Here is a 24,579-nt window from a genome sequence, read left to right on the forward strand (position 1 = left end):
AGAAAAGAGAGTGAAGAAAGGAGCGAAGAAAAGTGAGTGAAGAAAAGAGAGTGACGAAAAGAGAGTGAGGAAAAGAAAATGAGAAAGGGAAGTGAGAAAAGTAAATAAAGTAAATAAAGAAAAAAAGTGATAAACAAAAGTAAAAAGAAGTGAGAAACCAAAATGAGAAAAGAGAGTAAAATGAAGTGAAAAAAGAAAAAGAAAGAAAGTGAAAAAAGAAAGGAAGGAAAAGTGAGGAGACAAAGTGCGAAAAGAAAGTGCGAAGAGAAAGTGAGAACAGAAAGTGACTAAAGACAAGTGAGAGAAGAAAGTGAGAAAAGAAAGGAAGGAAAACTGAGGAGACAAAGGGAGAAAAGAAAGTGAGGGAAAAAAGTGGGAAAATAATGTGAAAAAAGAAAGGAAGGAGAAGTAAGAAGACAAAGTGAGAAAAGAAAGTGAGAAAAGAAAGTGAGAAAAGAAAGTGAAAAAACAAAGAAAGGAAAAATGAGAAGACAGAGTGAGAAAAGAGAGTGAGGAAAGAAAGTGAGAAAAGAAGGTGAGAAAACAAAGTGAGAAAAGAAAATGAGAAAGGAAAATGAGAAAGGAAAATGAGAAAGGAAATTGAGAAAAGAAGGTGAGAAAAGAAACTGAAAAAAGAAAGTGAGAAAAGAAAGTGAGAAAAAAAAGTGACAAAAGAAAGTGAGAAAAGAAAGTGAGAAAAGGAAGTGAGAAAAAAAGGTGAGAAAAGAAAGTCAAAAGAAGTGAGAAAACAAAGTGAGGAAAGTGAAAAAAGAAAGGAAGGAAAACTGAGGAGACAAACGGAGAAAAGAAATTGAGGAAAGAAAGTGGGAAAATAAAGTGAAAAAAGAAAGGAAGGAAAAGTAAGAAGACAAAGTGAGAAAAGAAAGTGAGATAAAAAAGTGAAAAAAAAGGAAGGAAAAGTGAGAAGACAGAGTGAGAAAAGACAGTGAGGAAAGAAAGTGAGAAAAGAAGGTGAGAAAACAAAGTGAGAAAAGAAAGTGAGAAAGGAAAAAGAGAAAGGAAAGTGAGAAAACAAAGTGAGAAAAGAAACTGAGAAAAGAAAGTGAGAAAAAGAATGAGAAAAGTAAAAGAAAAGAAAAAAGAATGTGAGAAATAAAATGAGAAAAGAAAGTGAGAAAAGAAAGTGAGAGAAGATAGTGGAAAAAGAAAGTGAGAAAAGAAAGTGAGAGAAGAAAGTGAGAAAAGAAAGTAAGAAAAGAAAGTAAGAAAAGAAAGTGAGAAAAGAAAGTGAGAAAAGAAAGTCAGAAAAGAGAAAAGAGAGTCAAAAGAAGTGAGAAAAAAAAGAGAAAAAAAGTGAGAAAAGAAAGTGAGAAAACAAAGTGAAAAAAGAAAGTGAAATAAGGAAGCGAAAAAAGAAAGGAAGGAAAAGTGAGAAGACAAAGTGGGAAAAGAAAGTGAGAAAAACGCGAAAAGAAAAAGAGAAACGAAAATGTGAAAAGAAAGTGAGAAAAGAAAGTGAGAAGAGAAAGTGAGAAAAGAAATTGGGAGATGAAAGTGAGAAAAGGAAGTAAGAAAAGAAAGTGAGAAAAGAAAGTGAGAAAAGAAAGTAAGAAAAGAAAGTAAGAAAAGAAAGTGAGAAAAGAAAGTGAGAAAAGAAAGTCAGAAAAGAGAGTCAAAAGAAGTGAGAAAAGAAAGTGAGAAAACAAGTTGAAAAAAGAAAGTGAAAAAAGGAAGCGAAAAAAGAAAGGAAGGAAATGTGAGAAGACAGAGTGAGAAAAGACAGTGAGGAAAGAAAGTGAGAAAAGAAGGTGAGAAAACAAAGTGAGAAAAGAAAATGAGAAAGGAAAATGAGAAAGGAAAATGAGAAAGGAAATTGAGAAAAGAAAGTGAGAAAAGAAACTGAAAAAAGAAAGTGAGAAAAGAAAGTGAGAAAAAAAAGTGACAAAAAAAGTGAGAAAAGACAGTGAGGAAAGAAATTGAGAAAAGAAGGTGAGAAAACAAAGTGAGAAAAGAAAATGAGAAAGGAAAATGAGAAAGGAAAATGAGAAAGGAAATTGAGAAAAGAGAGTGAGGAAACTGAAAAAAGAAAGTGAGAAAAGAAAGTGAGAAAAAAAGTGACAAACGAAATTGAGAAAAGAAAGTGAGAAAAGAAAGTGAGAAAAGGAAGTGAGAAAAGAAAGTCAAAAGAAGTGAGAAAACAAAGTGAGGAAAATGAAAAAAGAAAGGAAGGAAAACTGAGGAGACAAAGGGAGAAAAGAAAGTGAGGAAAGAAAGTGGGAAAATAAAGTGAAAAAAGAAAGGAAGGAAAAGTAAGAAGTCAAAGTGAGAAAAGAAAGTGAGATAAGAAAGTGAAAAAAGAAAGGAAGGAAAAGTGAGAAGACAGAGTGAGAAAAGACAGTGAGGAAAGAAAGTGAGAGAAGAAGGTGAGAAAACAAAGTGAGAAAAAAAGTGAGGAAGGAAAAAGAGAAAGGAAAGTGAGAAAACAAAGTGAGAAAAGAAACTGAGAAAAGAATGTGAGAAATAAAATGAGAAAAGAAAGTGAGAAAAGAAAGTGAGAGAAGATAGTGGAAAAAGAAAGTGAGAAAAGAAAGTGAGAGAAGAAAGTGAGAAAAGAAAGTAAGAAAAGAAAGTAAGAAAAGAAAGTGAGAAAAGAAAGTGAGAAAAGAAAGTCAGAAAAGAGAGTCAAAAGAAGTGAGAAAAAAAGAGAAAAAAAAGTGAGAAAAAAAGTGAGAAAAGAAAGTGAGAAAACAAAGTGAAAAAAGAAAGTGAAAAAAGGAAGCGAAAAAAGAAAGGAAGGAAAAGTGAGAAGACAAAGTGGGGAAAGAAAGTGAGAAAAACGCGAAAAGAAAAAGAGAAACGAAAGTGTGAAAAGAAAGTGAGAAAAGAAAGTGAGAAGAGAAAGTGAGAAAAGAAATTGGGAGAAGAATGTGAGAAAAGGAAGAGAGAAAAGAAATTGAGAAAAGAAAGTGAGAAAAGAAAGTAAGAAAAGAAAGTAAGAAAAGAAAGTGAGAAGAGAAAGTGAGAAAAGAAATTGGGAGAAGAAAGTGAGAAAAGGAAGTGAGAAAAGAAATTGAGAAAAGAAAGTGAGAAAAGAAAGTTAGAAAAGAAAGTAAGAAAAGAAAGTAAGAAAAGAAAGTGAGAAGAGAAAGTGAGAAAAAAAATTGGGAGAAGAAAGTGAGAAAAGGAAGTGAGAAAAGAAATTGAGAAAAGAAAGTGAGAAAAGAAAGTAAGAAAAGAAAGTAAGAAAAGAAAGTAAGAAAAGAAAGTAAGAAAAGAAAGTGAGAAGAGAAAGTGAGAAAAGAGAGTCAAAAGAAGTGAGAAAAAAAGAGAAAAAAAAAGTGAGAAAAGAAAGTGAGAAAACAAAGTGAAAAAAGAAAGTGAAAAAAGGAAGCGAAAAAAGAAAGGAAGGAAAAGTGAAAAGACAAAGTGGGAAAAGAAAGTGGGAAAAACGCGAAAAGAAAAAGAGAAACGAAAGTGTGAAAAGAAAGTGAGAGAAGAAAGTGAGAAGAGAAAGTGAGAAAAGAAATTGGGAGAAGAAAGTGAGAAAAGGAAGTGAGAAAAGAAATTGAGAAAAGAAAGTGAGAAAAGAAAGTAAGAAAAGAAAGTAAGAAAAGAAAGTGAGAAAAGAAAGTGAGAAAAAAAGTGAGAAAAGAAAGTGAGAAAAACGCGAAAAAAAAGAGAAACGAAAGTTTGAAAAGAAAGTGAGAAAAGAAAGTGAGAAGAGAAAGTGAGAAAAGAAATTGGGAGAGAAAGTGAGAAAAGGAAGTGAGAAAAGAAATTGAGAAAAGAAAGTGAGAAAAGAAAGTAAGAAAAGAAAGTAAGAAAAGAAAGTAAGAAAAGAAAGTGAGAAGAGAAAGTGAGAAAAGAAATTGGGAGAAGGAAACGAAAGGAAGCGAAAAAAGAAAGGAAGGAAAAGTGAGAAGACAAAGTGGGAAAAGAAAGTGAGAAAAACGCGAAAAGAAAAAGAGAAACGAAAGTGTGAAAAGAAAGTGAGAAAAGAAAGTGAGAAGAGAAAGTGAGAAAAGAAATTGGGAGAAGAAAGTGAGAAAAGGAAGTGAGAAAAGAAATTGAGAAAAGAAAGTGAGAAAAGAAAGTAAGAAAAGAAAGTAAGAAAAGAAAGTGAGAAGAGAAAGTGAGAAAAGAAATTGGGAGAAGAAAGTGAGAAAAGGAAGTGAGAAAAGAAATTGAGAAAAGAAAGTGAGAAAAGAAAGTTAGAAAAGAAAGTAAGAAAAGAAAGTAAGAAAAGAAAGTGAGAAGAGAAAGTGAGAAAAAAAATTGGGAGAAGAAAGTGAGAAAAGGAAGTGAGAAAAGAAATTGAGAAAAGAAAGTGAGAAAAGAAAGTAAGAAAAGAAAGTAAGAAAAGAAAGTAAGAAAAGAAAGTAAGAAAAGAAAGTGAGAAGAGAAAGTGAGAAAAGAGAGTCAAAAGAAGTGAGCAAAAAAGAGAAAAAAAAGTGAGAAAAGAAAGTGAGAAAACAAAGTGAAAAAAGAAAGTGAAAAAAGGAAGCGAAAAAAGAAAGGAAGGAAAAGTGAAAAGACAAAGTGGGAAAAGAAAGTGAGAAAAACGCGAAAAGAAAAAGAGAAACGAAAGTGTGAAAAGAAAGTGAGAGAAGAAAGTGAGAAGAGAAAGTGAGAAAAGAAATTGGGAGAAGAAAGTGAGAAAAGGAAGTGAGAAAAGAAATTGAGAAAAGAAAGTGAGAAAAGAAAGTAAGAAAAGAAAGTAAGAAAAGAAAGTGAGAAAAGAAAGTGAGAAAAAAAGTGAGAAAAGAAAGTGAGAAAAACGCGAAAAAAAAAGAGAAACGAAAGTTTGAAAAGAAAGTGAGAAAAGAAAGTGAGAAGAGAAAGTGAGAAAAGAAATTGGGAGAGAAAGTGAGAAAAGGAAGTGAGAAAAGAAATTGAGAAAAGAAAGTGAGAAAAGAAAGTAAGAAAAGAAAGTAAGAAAAGAAAGTAAGAAAAGAAAGTGAGAAGAGAAAGTGAGAAAAGAAATTGGGAGAAGGAAACGAAAGGAAGCGAAAAAAGAAAGGAAGGAAAAGTGAGAAGACAAAGTGGGAAAAGAAAGTGAGAAAAACGCGAAAAGAAAAAGAGAAACGAAAGTGTGAAAAGAAAGTGAGAAAAGAAAGTGAGAAGAGAAAGTGAGAAAAGAAATTGGGAGAAGAAAGTGAGAAAAGGAAGTGAGAAAAGAAATTGAGAAAAGAAAGTGAGAAAAGAAAGTAAGAAAAGAAAGTAAGAAAAGAAAGTGAGAAAAGAAAGTGAGAAAAAAAAGTGAGAAAAGAAAGTGAGAAAACAAAGTGAAAAAAGAAAGTGAAAAAAGGAAGCGAAAAAAGAAAGGAAGGAAAAGTGAGGAGACAGAGTGAGAAAAGACAGTGAGGAAAGAAAGTGAGAAAAGAAGGTGAGAAAACAAAGTGAGAAAAGAAAATGAGAAAGGAAAATGAGAAAGGAAAATGAGAAAAGAATGTGAGAAAAGAAACTGAAAAAAGAAAGTGAGAAAAGAAAGTGAGAAAAAAAAGTGACAAACGAAAGTGAGAAAAGAAAGTGAGAAAAGAAAGTGAGAAAAGGAAGTGAGAAAAGAAAGTGAGAAAAGAAAGTCAAAAGAAGTGAGAAAACAAAGTGAGGAAAGTGAAAAAAGAAAGGAAGGAAAACTGAGGAGACAAAGGGAGAAAAGAAAGTGAGGAAAGAAAGTGGGAAAATAAAGTGAAAAAAGAAAGGAAGGAAAAGTAAGAAGACAAAGTGAGAAAAGAAAGTGAGCTAAGAAAGTGAAAAAAGAAAGGAAGGAAAAGTGAGAAGACAGAGTGAGAAAAGACAGTGAGGAAAGAAAGTGAGAGAAGGTGAGAAAACAAAGTGAGAAAAAAAGTGAGAAAGGAAAAGGAGAAAGGAAAGTGAGAAAACAAAGTGAGAAAAGAAACTGAGAAAAGAAAGTGAGAAAAAAATGAGAAAAGTAAAAAGAAAAAAGAATAGGAGAAACAAAATGAGAAAAGAAAGTGAGAAAAGAAAGTGAGAGAAGAAAGTAAGAAAAGAAAGTAAGAAAAGAAAGTAAGAAAAGAAAGTGAGAAGAGAAAGTGAGAAAAGAAATTGGGAGAAGGAAACGAAAGGAAGCGAAAAAAGAAAGGAAGGAAAAGTGAGAAGACAAAGTGGGAAAAGAAAGTGAGAAAAACGCGAAAAGAAAAAGAGAAACGAAAGTGTGAAAAGAAAGTGAGAAAAGAAAGTGAGAAGAGAAAGTGAGAAAAGAAATTGGGAGAAGAAAGTGAGAAAAGGAAGTGAGAAAAGAAATTGAGAAAAGAAAGTGAGAAAAGAAAGTAAGAAAAGAAAGTAAGAAAAGAAAGTGAGAAAAGAAAGTGAGAGAAAAAAGTGAGAAAAGAAAGTGAGAAAACAAAGTGAAAAAAGAAAGTGAAAAAAGGAAGCGAAAAAAGAAAGGAAGGGAAAGTGAGGAGACAGAGTGAGAAAAGACAGTGAGGAAAGAAAGTGAGAAAAGAAGGTGAGAAAACAAAGTGAGAAAAGAAAATGAGAAAGGAAAATGAGAAAGGAAAATGAGAAAAGAATGTGAGAAAAGAAACTGAAAAAAGAAAGTGAGAAAAGAAAGTGAGAAAAAAAGTGACAAACGAAAGTGAGAAAAGAAAGTGAGAAAAGAAAGTGAGAAAAGGAAGTGAGAAAAGAAAGTGAGAAAAGAAAGTCAAAAGAAGTGAGAAAACAAAGTGAGGAAAGTGAAAAAAGAAAGGAAGGAAAACTGAGGAGACAAAGGGAGAAAAGAAAGTGAGGAAAGAAAGTGGGAAAATAAAGTGAAAAAAGAAAGGAAGGAAAAGTAAGAAGACAAAGTGAGAAAAGAAAGTGAGCTAAGAAAGTGAAAAAAGAAAGGAAGGAAAAGTGAGAAGACAGAGTGAGAAAAGACAGTGAGGAAAGAAAGTGAGAGAAGGTGAGAAAACAAAGTGAGAAAAAAAGTGAGAAAGGAAAAGGAGAAAGGAAAGTGAGAAAACAAAGTGAGAAAAGAAACTGAGAAAAGAAAGTGAGAAAAAAATGAGAAAAGTAAAAAGAAAAAAGAATAGGAGAAACAAAATGAGAAAAGAAAGTGAGAAAAGAAAGTGAGAGAAGATAGTGGAAAAAGAAAGTGAGAAAAGAAAGTGAGAGAAGAAAGTGAGAAAAGAAAGTAAAAAAAGAAAGTAAGAAAAGAAAGTGAGAAAAGAAAGTGAGAAAGTCAGAAAAGAGAGTCAAAAGAAGTGAGAAAGGAAAGTGAGAAAAAAAGTGAGAAAAGAAAGTGAGAAAACAAAGTGAAAAAAGAAAGTGAAAAAAGGAAGCGAAAAAAGAAAGGAAGGAAAAGTGAAGACAAAGTGGGAAAAGAAAGTGAGAAAAATGCGAAAAGAAAAAGAGAAACGAAAATGTAAAAAAAAGTGAGAAAAGAAAGTGAGAAGAGAAAGTGAGAAAAGAAATTGGGAGAAGAAAGTGAGAAAAGGAAGTGAGAAAAGAAAGTGAGAAAAGAAAGTGAGAAAAGAAAGTAAGAAAAGAAAGTAAGAAAAGAAAGTGAGAAAAGAAATTGAGAAAAGAAAGTCAGAAAAGAGAGTCAAAAGAAGTGAGAAAAGAAAGTGAGAAAAAAAGTGAGAAAAGAAAGTGAGAAAACAAAGTGAAAAAAGAAAGTGAAAACAGGAAGCGAAAAAAGAAAGGAAGGAAAAGTGAGAAGACAAAGTGGGAAAAGAAAGTGAGAAAAATGCGAAAAGAAAAAGAGAAACGAAAATGTGAAAAAAAAGTGAGAAAAGAAAGTGAGAAAAGAAATTGGGAGAAGAAAGTGAGAAAAGGAAGTGAGAAAAGAAAGTGAGAAAAGAAAGTGAGAACAGAAAGTGAAAAAAGAGTAAGAAAAGAAAGTGGGCAAAAGAAAGTAAAAAGAACTGAGAAAAGAAAGTGAGAAAAGAAAGTGAGAAAAGAATGCGAGAAAACAAAGTGAAAAAAGAAAGTGAAAAAAGAAAGGAAGGAAAAGTGAGAAGACAAAGTGGGAAAATAAAGAGAGAAAAGTGCGAAAAGAAAAAGAGAAACGAAAGTGAGAGAAGAAAGTGAGAAAAGAAAGTGAGAAAAGAAAAAGAAAAGAAATAATATGAGAAAGAAATTGAGAAAAGAAAATGAGAAAAGAAAGTGAGAAAAGAAAGTGAGAGAAGAAAGTGAGAAAAAAAAGTGAGAAAAGAAAATGAGAAAAGAAAGTGAGAAAAGAAAGTCAGAAAAGAAAGTCAAAAGAAGTGAGAAAAGAAAGTGAGAAAAGAAAGAGAGAAGAGAAAGTGAGAAAAGAAATTGGGAGAAGAAAGTGAGAAAAGGAAGTGAGAAAAGAAAGTGAGAAAAGAAAGTGAGAAAAGAAAGTGAGAAAAGAAAGTGAGAAAAGAAAGTGAGAAAAGAAAGTGAGAAGAGAAAGTGAGAAAAGAAAGTGAGAAAAGAAAGTGAGAAAAGAAAGTGAGAAAAGAAAGTGAGAGAAGAAAGTGAAAAAAGAAAGTGAGAAAAGAAAGTGAGAAAAAAAAGTGAGAATAGAAAGTGAGAAAAGAAAGTCAGAAAAGAAAGTCAAAAGAAGTGAGAAAAGAAAGTGAGAAAAGAAAGTGAGAAGAGAAAGTGAGAAAAGAAATTGGGAGAAGAAAGTGAGAAAAGGAAGTGAGAAAAGAAAGTGAGAAAAGAAAGTGTGAAAAGAATGTGAGAAAAGAAAGTGAAAAAAGAAAGTGAAAAAAGAAAGTAAGGAAAAGTGAGAAGACAAAGTGGGAAAAGAAAGTAGGAAAAGCGCGAAAAGAAAAAGAGAAACGAAAGTGAGAGAAGAAAGTGAGAAAAGAAAGTGAGAAAAGAAAAAGAAAAGGAAGAAAGTGAGAAAGAAAGTGAGAAAATAAAATGAGCAAAGAAAGTGAAAGAAAGTGAAAAAATAAAGTGAGTAAAGAAAGTGAGAAAAGAAAGTGAGAAAAGAAAGTGAGAAAAGAAAGTGAGAAAAGAAAGTGAGAAAAGAAAGTGAGAAAAGAAAGTGAGAAAAGCAAGTGAGAAAAAAAGTGAGAAAAGAAAGTGAGAAAAGAAAGTCAAAAGAAGTGAGAAAAGAAAGTGAGAAGAGAAAGCGAGAAAAGAAGTGAGAAAACAAAGTGAAAAAAGAAAGCGAAAAAAGAAACGAAGGAAAAGTGAGAAGACAAAGTGGGAAAAAAGTGAGAAAAGTGCGAAAAAAAGAGAAACGAAAGTGTGAAAAGAAAGTGAGAGAAGAATGTGAAAAAAGAAAGTGAGAAAAGAAAGTGAGAAAAGAAAGTGAGAGAAGAAAGTGAGAAAAGAAAGTGAGAGAAGAAAGTGAGAGAAGAAAGTGAGAAGAAAGTGAGAAAAGAAAATGAGAAAAGAAAGTGAGAAAAGAAAGTGAGAAAACAAAGTGAAAAAACAAAGTGAAAAAAGAAAGTGAAAAAAGAAAGCGAAAAAAGAAAGGAAGGAAAAGTGAGAAGACAAAGTGGGAAAAGAAAGTGAGAAAAGTGCGAAAAAAAAATAAACGAAAATGTGAAAAAAAGTGAGAAAAGAAATGGAGAAGAGAAAGTGAGAAAAGAAATGGAGAAGAGAAAGTGAGAAAAGAAATTGGGAGAAGAAAGTGAGAAAAGGAAGTGAGAAAAGAAAGTGAGAAAAGAAAGTGAGAAAAAAAGTAAGAAAAGAAAGTGGGAAAAGAAAGTAAAAAGAACTGAGAAAAGAAAGTGAGAAAAGAATGTGAGAAAACAAAGTGAAAAAAGAAAGTGAAAAAAGAAAGGAAGGAAAAGTGAGAAGACAGAGTGGGAAAAGAAAGTGAGAAAAGTGCGAAAAGAAAAAGACAAACGAAAGTGAGAGAAGAAAGTGAGAAAAGAAAAATAAAAGAAAAAAGAATGTGAGAAAGAAAGTGAGAAAAGAAAATAAGAGAAAAAAGTGAAAAAAGAAAGTGAGAAAAGAAAGTGAGAAAAAAAGTGAGAAAAGAAAGTGAGAAAAGAAAGTTAGAAAAGAAAGTCAAAAGAAGTGAGAAAAGAAAGTGAGAAAAGAAAGTGAGAAAGCAAAGTGAAAAAAAGAAAGTGAGAAGAGAAAGTGAGAAAAGAAATTGGGAGAAGAAAGTGAGAAAAGGAAGTGAGAAAAGAAAGTGAGAAAAGAAAGTGAGAAAAGAAAGTGAGAAAAAAAGTAAGAAAAGAAAGTGGGAAAAGAAAGTAAAAAGAACTGAGAAAAGAAAGTGAGTAAAGAATGTGAGAAAAACAAAGTGAAAAAAGAAAGTGAAAAAAGAAAGGAAGGAAAAGTGAGAAGACAAAGTGGGAAAAGAAAGTGAGAAAAGTGCGAAAAGGAAAAGACAAACGAAAGTGAGAGAAGAAAGTGAGAAAAGAAAGTGAGAGAAGAAAAATAAAAAAAGAATGTGAGAAAGAAAGTGAGAAAAGAAAATGAGAAAAGAAAGTGAGAAAAGAAAATAAGAGAAGAAAGTGAAAAAAGAAAGTGAGAAAACAAAGTGAGAAAAAAAAGAGAAAAGAAAGTGAGAAAAGAAAGTGAGAAAAGAAAGTCAGAAAAGAAAGTCAAAAGAAGTGAGACAAGAAAGTGGGAAAAGAAAGTGAGAAAACAAAGTGAAAAAGAAAGTGAAAAAAGAAAGCGAAAAAAAGAAGGAAAAGTGAGAAGACAAAGTGGGAAAAGAAGTTGAGAAAAGTGCGAAAAGAAAAAGAGAAACGAAAGTGTGAAAAGGAAGTGAGAGAAAAAAGTGAAAAAAGAAAGTTAGAAAAGAAAGTGAGAAAAGAAAGTGAGAAAAGAAAGTGAGAAAAGAAAGTGAGAAAAGAAAGTGAGAAAAGAAAGTGAGAAAAGAAAGTCAGAAAAGAAAGACAAAAGAAGTGAGAAAAGAAAGTGAGAAAAGAAAGTGAGAAAAGAAAGTGAGAAAATAAAGTGAAAAAAAAAGTGAAAAAAGAAAGTGAAAAAAGAAAGCGAAAAAAGAAAGGAAGCGAAAAAAGTCTACAAAAGTGAGGGTACCCGACACGGATTCGAACCCTCGCCCCTCAGAATAGCAGTCCTCCATCTTACCAACTGCACTATAACGACTACAAACCACCGTTTCACACAATCGCTTTTATCGTATCAATGAACATATTACAGGTTGAGAGAATTTGAGATCACACAAAAATCAAAAAGTAAAGCGTGAAAAATGTACAGCTAAAACTTTGCCAAAAAACACACGTTTTCAATAAAAACTTCAAACTCAGTTCGGGAACAATTAAAAAACACGTAGTAGCCAGGACATTAAATCCTCCCTCTGGGCGAGCATACTTTCAAGCCCACTTAGCCTCGTGGTAACTGCACCTGACTAATAGTCTTTTGACCCGGGTTCGATTCCCACGCATCAATTTTTTTTTTACTTTTGAGCCTTTTAGGTCAATGACCTCTCTCGATGTGACCGCTTAACCATGCTGCTCAACGCACCTCTTAAACTTGCGCTTCGAGAGGCTTCTTAAACATGCAAAAATTTGCCTTTTTTAGAGCTCACGCGTTTAATATATAAGATTTTGCCAACTTACTTGAGCGGAATGTACGACAACAGTGATTCGCTCCTCCTTCAAGAAGACATTTAGGATCAACTGCTTCACAAAACTGTTCAGAGCGTCTTTCTTCTGAGACACCAGCTGACTCACAATCTCTGCCAGATTCCTACAACAATTTGCAATTAGTATACAGTCTAACGCACAAAATGCTCCAAAAATCGGCTTAATTCGCTGAATCAGTTTTCATCATAGTGTTAGCAAAATTTCTATGGATCACTAATTTTCAAGATTGGATCCGTTAAATCAAGACTGAAGTTACTGTAATAATTCCTAAATTCGAAAATTTATTGTGATAACATCCAAGAAGTATATATTCACGAGCATTCAAACTTTTGTTCAGATTTGATGTTGAAAACGGCATTGTTTTTACCAAACAGTTGCCACTTTGAAAACGAATCAGAACTTGCCTTTGATTTGCTTGGTTGTCATCCACTACAGTCTCAAAGAATTTAAGAGCAGCGTCAGTCAGACTCAAACACTGTTGTCTGCATTTGTCGTAGCACAAACTTGTCAGCAACGGCGACCAAAACCTGAAATCCAACATTAGCCCATTTCTTTTTTCTCAACAAAGAAAACGTCACTATTTAATTCAATTAAAATAGAGAGTATATCGCTTCAATTATCGAATTTTGAGCAACAGTAATGAAAAAAACATAAAAAAACATAGCCGGCAGACTGTCGGAATAGCTGCGAAAGAACAGACTTGCGTGCCGTATAATAGAGACAGAAACAGATACAGATCTAAATTGAAAAAAAAATCGACACCACTCAAAGCTAGGTAAAAAACATTCAACGATATATTAAAAAAGCTTGCTAAAATTCATTCTGCAGAAGCCTTTTATTAGGGACCTGCATAGATGAGTTCCTTTGACCTAATTCAAATTAAAAAGTAAAAAATTAAAATTAAATTACTTAAGTTTTAATGTGCAAAATTGATTTTATTGAGTGAGGTAAGTCACTGATGACCAAAATCTAATCACGCAAAAAACTTTTGCTTGAGAGAGTGAGAAATGACGTCACGCGCGCAAAAGCAGTTAGTGAGAGGAAGAAGTCAGCTTTGAGGTGTGAACAAATGTAAAACGAAAAAAGAGCGTCAGACGACGAAACAAAAAACACAGCAGGACAAGTCCTGACGAACAGTTCAAGGAATTTTATAAACAAAAAACTAGACCTGGAACATACTATGAGTGAATTGGGAAAACCATTTCTAAACAAATCAGAAAAAAATCAAAAAAACAAACAGAAAATTAAAAACAAATCAAACAAAAAAACAGAAAATCGATGTCAAAATGCCGCTAGGGATAACAAAAAACCAATAACCAGAAATGTAAATTTGATTCTAACAAAAAACTAGGCCTGGAATGAACTATGAATGGACTGGGAAAACCATTTAGAAAAAATCCGATCAACAATAATGAAAAAACAGTAAAAACTGAAGTGAAAAATCCCCATAAGAACAAAAAACCACTAGCGAGAAAGCGAATTTTTGTTCAAACACCGTTTTCTTACTCTACTTTAAAATTAGAGTGAAAAAATCACGCCGCAAAACCACTTGCTTTTAAGCTACATTTCCTGTTTCGGCGTGACCAAAATCACTACTCCAATTTGACTTCAAAATCATGAAAATCATGAAAAAAACAGATCTTAAAAAAAACAGCGCCCCAAAACAATTCAAAATTTTAGAAATACAAAAAACATAGCAGGACATGTACTGACATACAATTCAAAAAATTTTCATTGATTACGCAAGAAATTAGATCCAGAACGGACTATGAGTGAATTGGGAAAACCATTTCTAAAAAAATCAGATAAAAAAATCAGAAAATCGATGTCAAAATGACGCATGTGAAGAAAAAGGCATAGGCAATAAAATGAAATTTGGTTCAAACAAAAAATAGGTCTAGAATAAACGATGAAGTGATTGGGAAAACCATTTAGAAAAAAATCCAATCCGAAAAATCGGAAAAACAGTAAAAATCAAAACGAACTTGCCGCATTTGAACAAAAAGCCGCTAGCGAGAAAAACATAGCCGGCAGATTGCCGGAATAGCAGCGAAAGAATAGACTTGCGTGCCGTATAATACAGATAGAAACAGATAGATCTAAATTTAAAAAAATCGACGCCGCTAAAAAGCTATGTGAAAAACATTCAGCGATAAATTAATAAAGCTTGTTGGAATTCATTCGCCTTTCATTAGGGACCTTAAATGCACAGATGAGTTCTTTTGACTTTAGACAAATAAAAATTAAACATAAGTTTTAAAGTGCAAAAGTCATTTTATTGAGTGAGGTAAGTCACAAATAAATCAAAATCTTATCACGCAAATGCATTTAACTTTTTCTAGAGAGTGAGAAACGACGACAGGCGAGCAAACGCTGTTATTGAGAGGAAGAGTCATTCAGAAAAATTTGACCTTTTCAGCTTTGATGTGTGAACAATTGTAGAACGAAAAAAAGCGTCAGACGACGAAACCAAAAACATAGCCGGAAGAATTTCGGAAGCGACTCAAAGCGTCAAAAATTCACAAAACAACCATGCTTGCAACTGGAGCCATTAACTTTTGTATTGAACCATTACCTCATTACCTCCCCATGATCTAAAAAATAGTGAAATTTAAACAACTGTCACCAAGAGAATCAAAAAGCAGCAAAATTTTATATTAATGAAAACGTTAAAAAAAAGTGCGAAATAAATAGGATGGTCAAAATATTGATTGGCTGCAAAAGCTGACAGGGCTATCAATTGCCCTCAAATTATTCAAGATTCACATCCTATAAAGATCGCGAATACAAACGGCAGATAATAACCTTACTTGAAATAAACTAAGTTGAATTTTTCAAAAAGAATGCTCAAACTTGAAAATCAGAGAACCACTAATCAGATTTCTAATAACTGCAATTAAAACAAAAACAACACATACTTCTTCCTTGTTGTATATATGCTAGATAAGATGATTTCATACTAATTCAAAAATTATGCAAATCATAGAAAAGACATAAGCAACAGAATAAAATTCAAATGCCAAAATTTGTTTTTAATTAATACCCAGGCCGGAAGAAAATTGCAATGAAAAGTAAATGGTCGAAATTTTTTAAAAAAAAAACGCTTTCTAGCACACTCAGTACTGCCCTATGTTGAATGAGTCAGTTGCAAACCGAAGAAATGACGAAATCTAAGAAGCCGAAATCATTCAATTTTTTAGCAACTGAAAAAATCAATATAACGAAATAAACGTAGGTGCTAGAAAAAAGGCTAGAACGATACAAACTAGAATGTGAAGAATATGGACACAAAATAAGGAACACCGTAACAAAGACTAATTCTTGACTTTTGCAAGTTAAAAGTCAAAATAAAAAAATCGAAAAACGAATACATTTCGTTGTTCAGCATTCAAGGCATAGAAAATACAACCAGTCATCCGAGACACAGAGCCATCCTCTCGAACACAACAAAAAAGGCAGAATTCAAACATACGAAACATTGAAACATTTTGCGAAAAAAAATGGCCAGAAAACTTTTAAGACTAAAAAATTTTAGTCAAGAAAAAATTTAACTGTTCTTCACGCCAAGAAATGATTGAATTTTCATTGAAGCAAAAATATAGCCCTCAGGTTGAACAAAAAGACCATATCTAGTAATAAAAACCACAATACAAATAGGAAACTGAAAAAAAAATGGAAAAAGACTACAAAAATCGCAGTAGTATATGTACAATTTTATTTAAAAAATTGCATCGAGGTAGTAAGAGGCGTTGAGCATATGGATTATCAAAGAGAACTTACCAAATTAACTGTTTTTGACAAAAAAGACGGCTGAAAGATCCAAAAATGAAGAAATTAATACAAAACAACCGACTAACGTCGGGCGAATTGCTCTCAAACGACCGGCGAGCGGTTGGCTTCGTCATTAGTTAGCCACGGGGGGGGGGGGGGGTGCACCGGGGGCTGATGGGGGGGGAACACTGGCTGGGTTGGGGGGGGGGGCAACAGCGTGGTGGGGGGGGGGGGGGTGGAGGCAATAGTGGGGGTGGGGTGTCAACAAGGGGGGGGTCTCAACCTCTAAGAACCGCCCCTCACACCATAAGTATAAGTATAAGTTTGAGCTGAAACAGAGCTGAAAGGCTCAAAGAGCACTTAATGCCCGCTGGGTGCTACCTGTTTATCGCGTTTTTGAGGACGAAAAGTCAAAAGCGTCAGACGAAAAATTGGTCGAGCGAAAAATCGCATTAAAAAAAGACCGACAGGACTAATATAATTGCTACAAACGTCGTTTGAGAGCAATTAAAAAGGCTAAAACTAACTAAAAAACCAATTAATATGTGCCAATTTTGAGTTTGAAACGCATTTTCAGTGGTATCAATTTCCGAGGTTGAAATTTTAATAGAGCATCGAATAAAATGTTTTTTTCTACCGAAAACCAAATTAAAAGCAAAAAACTGGGCCACTTTTACGAAAAACGGCTAAAAACGGTTATCTATATGTGCCATTGAGTTAAAAACTACTTTATCTGCCATTAAGTCAAAAAGTCATTCACTTAACGCAGCGCATGATCAAAAAACTTCTTTCGCTCAGAATAAATTAGTTCACACGAAAATTTTACTCACTTTGGCTTTCAGGTCAAAACAGCGTCTGAACGAATAGTAATTCCGGTTTAAAAAACCTAAGAAAACCAATACCCCTCTTCGAGTCGTAAAAAAACCAAGAGCACCGCAATATAGCTCCGCTCAGCTTACAGCTTCGCAGCTATAAACATAGCCGGCAGATTGCCGGAATAGCTGCGAAAGAATAGACCTGCGTGCCATAATAGAGATAGAAACAGATACAGATCTATATTGAAAAAAAGCGACGCGCTCAAAAAACGGTAAGAAACATTCAGCGATAAATTAATAAAGCTTGTTAAAATTCATCCCGCAGAAGTCTCTTATTAGGGACATTTACTGCACAAATGAGTTCCTTTGACCTTAAACAAATTCAAATTAAACATAAGTTTTAAAGTGCAAAAGTCATTTTATTGAGAGAGGTAAGTCACGTATGATCAAAATCTAATCACGCAAATAACCTAAAAACTTTTGCTAAAGCGAGTGAGAAATGACGTCACGCGCGCAAATGCCGTTAGTGAGAGGAAGAAGTCATTCAGAAAATTTGACTTTTTCAGCTTTGCTGTGTGAACAAATGTAAAACGAAAAAAGAGCGTCAGACGACGAAACAAAAAACCAAGAGCACCGCAATATAGCTACGCTCAGCTTACAGCTTCGCAGCTATAATAAACCAAGAGCACCGCAATATAGCTCCTCTCAGCTTACAGCTTCGCAGCTATAAAAAGAAACAGTAAGGATTCGCGGTTCTCTCACCATAGTGTTATTAAATTACATTTCCGTTCAAACATACCTCAATCCAGGTACATGACTAATCGTGGATGTAACTTTATAATACCAATGATGCGACTTCATCAAATCAATTATAGTGTACAAAGCAATTTAGAGATCCATCAGCATGAGAATGCAAAAAGTTGATCTGACCTCGTTTTTTCTGCCTGTCCCAGCCACCTTTTCGCCTGAGGGTTGTTCTCGCTCATATTAGTCAGGAAGTCCAGCAGTCTAATCAAAGTCTTCACATTCCCTTCAGAGTTACTTCTTTCATCACTTATCGACAGATCCATTAACAATGAAAACATTTCAGCCACAGGAGCGAAGTTGCGGAACACGTCCAGTGCCTTTGCATCCTGAAGGCAGTGGTGTAGCGTAGCTAGCTGGCTGGGCGAGAGATTAGCCCACCACTGTTTTGAGAGGAAACTGCGCTGTTGACGTGAATCCTCATTCATGATATTGGAACCCATAACTGGAATTGGCGATGGTGGGCTCATTGGACCAGAGCCTAAACATTACATGTGTAGTCAATCATACCTCAGTGAAACTCGCTCCAGAAGTTTAATAGATAAGTCAAGCAGACCAACCCAGTGATACTTAAAACTACTAATAAAATGAAGCTCAGCTTAATAGTTGGAAGAAATTGCTTAAATTTATCAAAGCATAAATAGCATAGGATTATTTTTCAAAGACACAAAGTACGCTTCAGATCAAATTCATGGTACCAACCGGAATCCTGTACTTAAGAAAAAACTTTGAGCTAACCAGACGACGATCCAGAGGAATCTGCACTGGTTCCTCCGCTTGATGTTTGAAGTTCTGGACATCCCAGCAGTCGCAATAGACTTTTAAGGAAGGACGGGTACATGTGCACGTACGAGCACAACAGCCAATCGAATGCCTTCTTGAGAACAGATGAGCTGGTCATCACATTGCTCATTGTGGTGCTACCAAATCCGATCCCAGATGAGTGGCTCTGAGAGATGTTGATTCCAATTCCAGCGTCCAACACGTACCGGGCGACATTGGCAAAATGCTGTCCCGAAACAACTGAAACACAGAAAAAAATCACAATGTGTACTGGTATAAGCAAACCATTTTCAAAATTTTGAAAACCGTTTTCCTGTGAAAATCTGATTATGGTGCTTATGCCCAAAACATTTATTTTCCTGAAGAAGTTTACTCGAAGGGGTAAAATGAACATACCCGGCAGATTGCCGGAAAATAGCCGCCGTTGATTCCAATAAGCATGATTGTGATTGAAAGAATAGATATTGAAAAAAAAAGATTTTTGTACAAAAACATATTTCAAGTCCGATTTATTTTGATGGCATTTCGTAGTTGAACATACTTCTGTTTCTTGGAGAGAGGATACAGGGGCTACTATCAATACCAATAAGCATTAGAGAGAAGTAACTAATACTTATAGGAACGACGTTCAAATAGCGGGCATCTAAAATTGGGCTTTATGGGTTTAACCCGTTTCTATTTCTGACTTCAATTTTTATACTGAATCTGATCATTTTGAATTGCTTTGCTGAGCAACTGATGTTCCAAATCACTTTTAGCAGAATGAGAGAAGATAGAAACTAGCCTAGAGAAGTCAAAGATTTCACGCAAAATGTTGAAAAAGCGGCAAAATGAGGTAAAGCGAAACATCTTTTTGTTCGAAAAAGCAAAAAAACATAGCAGGACAAGTCCTGACGTACAATTCAAAGAATTTTCATTGACTAAACAGAAAAACTAGACCTAGAATGGATATGAGTGAATTGAGAAAACCATCTTAAGAAAATCAGATCCAAAAAATCGAGAAAACAGTAAAAATCAGAGTGAAATTGCCGCATGTGAACAAAAAACCACTACCGAGAAACCGAATTTTTGTTCAAACACCGTTTTTTCGCTTTTTCGCTCCATTTCCTGTCTCGGCGTGAACAAAATCACTACTCCAAGTTGACTTCAAAAATCATGAAAATGGGTGAACAGATCTTGAAAAAACATAGACGGAAGAACCCCGGAAACGACTCGAAGTGAAAATCCATTTAAACGCCATCCAACTACTCGTCAAACAAAACGTGCCTTCACTTATTTATGATTATCTTGAAACAAAACCATGAAAGAAAAAAGTAAAGACAATAAAATCAAATCCGTTAAAATATGATAAATCTGATCAAATTTTGTTATAAATTGTGATCCCGAAAAAACTATCTCTGCCAAAATAACTTCATGAAAATAACTAGTACTTACTGAAACCACTTTGGTGAATTTTGAAAAAAAAGTTTTAGGCTCAATTATGAAAAGAAGGCTCTTAAAAACTTTCACTGAAAAACTGGAAAAAGTTATCAAATTCTTTAAAATTTCAAAAGCATATAAATCCAAAGAAAAATTCCCGTCAGCCAATAAAGTATCCAGATGCTCCCAAAACAATAGTCAGGTCATAATAGCCTAAGAAACTTAGCTAAAAACAGAAAACGAAAAACTGCAAAAAGCTACAAAAAATCGTTCCAATTTTCGCCATTTTTTTGTCATATTTCTCAAGAAAAAAAGGATTCTTACCCACAAAACTGTAATCAATTGTCATCATAAAGTAGAAGAGGTTTCTTCAATACCCATTTGAGCCAGTAAAACAAAATAATCGTCAAAAAACGCAAAAATTAGACCGAAAATCGGCAAAATACATAAAAACCCCCGAATTATCATAAAATTCACATGAATTTCCAAAAGACTTCAAAGCACTACCGAAACCAGGCAGAAATTAAAACAAAATAATAACCAAACCTCTTAACCAAAAACATAGCCGACAGATTGCCGGAATAGCTGCGAAATAGACTTGCGTGCCGTAAAATACAGATGGAAAAAGATACAGAAGTGAGTTGATAATAGTTATCGCCGCCGCCTATAAAACTTACAAGTTTATTTCAAAGGAGGTTGTTTTTGGGTGCAAAAAAAGTTTCCCTGTCGCCTCTCGAACCGGCGATCTCCGGATTAACAGCCAGTCGCCTTAACCACTCGGCTGTCGGACCATACAATCTGTTTTCTTACAATCAACTTTGTTTTAGGAACAGATTCTGTTTCTGAATAACGGCAATTTAGGTCACGCAGAAAGCGTGAAATCAAGCGCGAAAAAGCCATTTAAGCAGTGACGAGACAGAACGTTCTAGAACAAATGTAAAACGAAAATAAAGCGTCAGACGACGAAACAAAAAAAACCAAGAGCACCGCAATATAGCTACGCTCAGCTTACAGCTTCGCAGCTATAATAAATGAAAAAAAACTTTAAAATGCCGCACGTGAACAAAAAAATTTCGCTCATTTAGAGAAAATTTTTTCACACATCAATTTCTTGCTCTCTCAAAAACAGCGGTATGAACAAAAACCACTCTCTTTTCGCTCCGCTCTTCACTTTTGTTCAGCGCCAAAAACACTCCGAAATTTTTCACGCGTTTCATTTCACGCTTCAAAAATCACTCCAATAAAATTGATTTAAAAAAGGACTTCTCCAATACTCCTCTTCGAGTCGTAAAAAGGACTTCTCCAATACTCCTCTTCGAGTCTGTAAAAGACAGCGCCCCAATACAAAAATCTCAATTGTAATAAAATAGGAGCGCTATAATAGCCGGCTGAGAAGATGAGGGCAGCTATTAATAAAAATTACCGTGCTAGAACAAAAAATCCGATCATGCGCAATATTAGCTTTGCTTACCGGCTCAAAACAACCACTGATTATTTGAAAATCTGCAACTATCGGGGTAAAAACTTGATAAGAAAGTAGATCAGAAATTTTACTAGGTTCAGAGAGAATTTCAATTTCTCTACATAACGTTACCTGATGGAATCGAATGAGACTGGCTCTGTTGTTGTTGTTGTTGTTGCTGAGACGTTGAATTCCCCGAAGATGTATTCAAGGAGAACATGTAGAGAGCGTGCACTTGGTACAACACACATGCAATAGCATGAATTAGATGGGCCAGACAGGAACTCGATTGGGTTGTGCATTGAGAAATAGAGATGAGGTTCGATTCCAGCCACGAAACCAGAACTGAGATCCTAAATTACAAAATTTACCATTAGAACTTATTCAACTCTCATGTAGTCTTTTTAAAATATAAAAAATCTCTTTGAACAACAAGAGCAGCCTCGACTTCTCACTAAAAATGAATTTATACTTTTTTCAGTAAAGTTTTTTAACTTAGCACTTTCTGATGTTTCTGTTGATTGATCATCTCATTATTACCCAGCGAATGGTTGCGACTTAATTCAGTCGTGTGATTTCATTTGCCACGCGTTAATTCTCACCTGTTCAGAAGAACTTGTTGAGATCCGGAATGTGTGCAGAGAGAAAAGAGTAGATCCAGTACTTCGTCAACATACACAGCAGTCAGAGGCTGTGTAGATGACACAAAACTATCAAGCAAAATCACAATCACATGTTGGATCGTCTCCGCTTGGCAATCAGCAGTTTCTCTTTCTCGTTGCTCGGGATCCAATTGGTGAACAACAGCTGCATGCTCGTTCGCTAAAATGTAAACATTTTTCGCAGGTTTTTCTCATGTTTTTAAAAGAAACTAAACTTGCTATCTTCGATAGACTTGAACGCTTAGTCGGCAGTTCAGTTCTCTTGATGCAGCTGCACTCTACAGGATAGCTATTTTGGAAATTGACGCCCAGACGCCTCAAATATACTGACCTATTCTCTAGAATATATTTTGCATCATACGCCAAGCTATTGTTAAATCGGTCTCAGGGCTTTGTTTTTCCGACCTTTGTGATGAGAAAACAACCCCTATGATAGCCTCACTATTTTGATCTACTATTTTTGACAACCCCGGGAATATTAATCGGAGAAGAACATGAACATTTAAAAAATATGGCAGCTAAATTTTTTCTGCAACGAGGGATTTTGAATTCCAAGTTTTTCCTATGAGTACTAAAACAAATACCAAGGAATTTTCGTTACAAGAAAAATTTCTCTCTAATTTACACAAAGAAAATAAAAATTTCACACTGCAAAACCACTCGCTTCCTTGTTCCACTTCCTGTGTCCGCGTGACAAAAATTATCACTTCAATTCGACTTCAAAAACGATGAAATGTGTGGCCAGGTCTCAAAAAAACATAGCCGGAACTTTTCCAGAAACAACTCAAAGTGAACAATTGACAACCCTCAATGACACAATGAGCCTCCTATTAAAATTAATAGGTCGACGATGGTGGACTGGGGTAGTATTGTGAGGAGGCTTGACTGAGGGGATCTACCTATAAAGAACTGTTTGCATGCCATGAAATGAAATTGGCTCCTCAAAGCATTTTTGGATAACCGCATACATAGAGACTAGTAAACCGCAAGCAGGGCTCTAAGAGAGATGTTGAGCCAGTTAATGCCCTCCGCGATTTTTCTGTTTATCAAGTTGTTGAGGACTAACAGTTGAAAGGTTCAGACAAAAAATCGGTCAAGCAAAAAATCACATAAAAACTAGCACAGGACTAATATAACTGCTAGAAAATTTCTTTGAACGCAATTGAAATACCCGGCAGATTGCCGAAAAATAGCCACCAATGATTCGCTTAACCCCGATTGATCAATCAAAAAATTTGAACAAAAAAGTAACACAACTTCAGCTTTTTTTCATTTTTGCTATTGAAGATGCTAGCTGTAACTTATAAGAGCAAACATCAAGAAGCAGTCATCCAAAGCTGTACTTCAAGAGTTTATCTCGTTTATAATTTCAATTTCTTAATTCGGTATTGAATATGTTGAATTTAGATTGCTCTGCTGAGCAACTGCTGCTTAATAGCACTTTGAGCAGAATGAGAGAAGAGTCAAATTAGCCTTTCGTGCAAAATGTTGAACAAACTGAACTAAGGTAAAACAAAAAGAAACTATAAGTAAAAAAATAGGAGCGCTATAATAGCCGACTGAGAATCCGAGGGCGGCTATTAATAAAATATTCAACAAGATCTTTTCTAGTAGTTCCTCCTTTTTCATTTCATTTGCTCGATCAGTTACTAAATATCTAGCAGCAAGAACGGAAAACCATTAAACAATTGAAACTTTGGTCCTTTATTTAAGTGCAAAGTTCCCCATTCAGCACTGAAGTTCCTCCTGTAAGTAGCAACGCTTATAGAATAGCTCCAAATTAAGGGTTTGGTAAGAAAAACTAAATTGCGAAGCACAAAAGGGAAAAATATAAAAAAAGACAATTATAAGGCAAAACTGTTTCAATTTATTCAGTTTTCTTAAACAAAGATAACACAAAACAATATGCTAAAGCAACTAATTTCAACCACAAAATCCCTTGAAGCTATAAACGATGAAAAAAACAAAACCTTCTAAAAAGCGTCCAACAAGGCAAAACGTTTTGAACATAACCGACTAACGTTGGGCAAACTGCTCTCAAACGACAGGCGAGCGGTGGGCTTCGTCAGTAGCTAGGCACGGTTTAGTGCGGCTAGCTTTAGCTTAATTGAAGGGTCTTAAGAGAGCGCAGCGGGGGTGGGGGTTCCACCGGGGCTGATGGGGTGGCAACAGTGAGGGAGGGTCAATCTCTAAGAATCGCCCTTCGCACCATAAGTATGGGTCTCCAAAACAGATTCTGTGAATAGCTTACTTGAAGACAAGTGAGCTGAAAGACTCTAAGAGCACTTAAAGCCCGCTTGGCGCTACCTGTTTATCCCGTTTTTGAGGACGAAAAGTCAATTGAGTCAGACAAAAAAATGGTCAATCGAAACATCGCATTAAAAAGACCAATAGGACTAATATAATTGCCACAAACTTCGTCTGAGAGCAATTAAAAAGCCTAAAATAGAACCTAATAGTAATACCTGCTTCATATGGTCAGAGGTGATTCCAAACGCACTACTAATAATTAATTCAATTGGGACAAAGACGTTCGACTATAATATTAGTTAACAACACTGCTTCCAAAAAGCCGCACAGATAAAAAAAAATTGCTCGCTCTGTGCATAATTTTTTCAAACCTACTTTTCTCGCTCGCCATCAAATATGCGGTATCGAATTATTACCCTTCCCTTCTATCACATTTTTTGAGGAATTTTACCTGAACACATCGTTTTCATGCTTTCTACTTCGGTTTCAAATATACTCCAACAAAATTGCTGATGAAAAAAAGACGATCCACCAATACTCGAGGTTGAAAGAAAAAAAGAAAACGAAGGGGAAAATTGACTAAATTTTGACTGACTGTCAAAAAGTGTTCTAATTTGGCGTGCAGTTTCATTTGGATTCTAAAACAATACTTAATTCAGCTTTTAAACTGAAAGCTTAAAAGCTTAATACCGATATCAGCCAGCAAACACTATAATGAACTTGATAACCTAATTCTCAAGGACTTATTGGCCGCGCTTTATCGGTTTAGCCCGTCCCTTTTGATTTAGATCTTTTGACTTTGACTGTACTCACTATATTACGTAAAGCAATGCATGAAAGAAATTAAAATCCATTCAGTTTAAACAGTGAAGTAAGCCAGAACGTGAAAATCGTTACTGATGTATAACGAAAATGTGATCAAAAGTTAGAGCAAATTCAAAAATGAGAGCGCCTAAATAATATCCGTTTGAGAGGTTGACGGCGGCTATTAAAAATTATCTAAAAAACATACAGTGACGGATAACAAAAGGCATGTTAAAATTCACTCAGCTGAAAACTTTTTTTTATTAGGAACCTCTATAACACATGAGTTCCTTTGACCTTGACGTAATTCAAATTAAACTTAAACTTGAAACTCTAAAAGTCAATTTATT

The 24,579-nt window shown here is 34.5% G+C and overlaps 1 protein-coding gene across 1 annotated transcript in view; it reads right to left on the reverse strand.

Moving 5' to 3' along the window:
• LOC142348021 (dual E2 ubiquitin-conjugating enzyme/E3 ubiquitin-protein ligase BIRC6-like) overlaps window positions 1-24,579 on the reverse strand; it is a 245,200-nt gene that overhangs the window by 118,432 nt on the left and 102,189 nt on the right. The window contains exons 28-33 of the mRNA XM_075399188.1: window positions 21,116-21,335; window positions 20,646-20,866; window positions 17,588-17,872; window positions 16,976-17,330; window positions 11,864-11,986; window positions 11,433-11,562 (exon numbers count right to left, since the gene is read on the reverse strand). Of these exons, the coding sequence (XP_075255303.1) occupies window positions 11,433-11,562; window positions 11,864-11,986; window positions 16,976-17,330; window positions 17,588-17,872; window positions 20,646-20,866; window positions 21,116-21,335 (1,334 nt within the window). The remainder of the gene's footprint in view (window positions 1-11,432; window positions 11,563-11,863; window positions 11,987-16,975; window positions 17,331-17,587; window positions 17,873-20,645; window positions 20,867-21,115; window positions 21,336-24,579) is intronic.

The sequence above is a fragment of the Convolutriloba macropyga genome, chromosome 10 (assembly GCF_964194025.1).
Source record: "Convolutriloba macropyga chromosome 10, txConMacr16.3, whole genome shotgun sequence".
Taxonomy (NCBI): Eukaryota; Metazoa; Xenacoelomorpha; order Acoela; family Convolutidae; genus Convolutriloba; species Convolutriloba macropyga.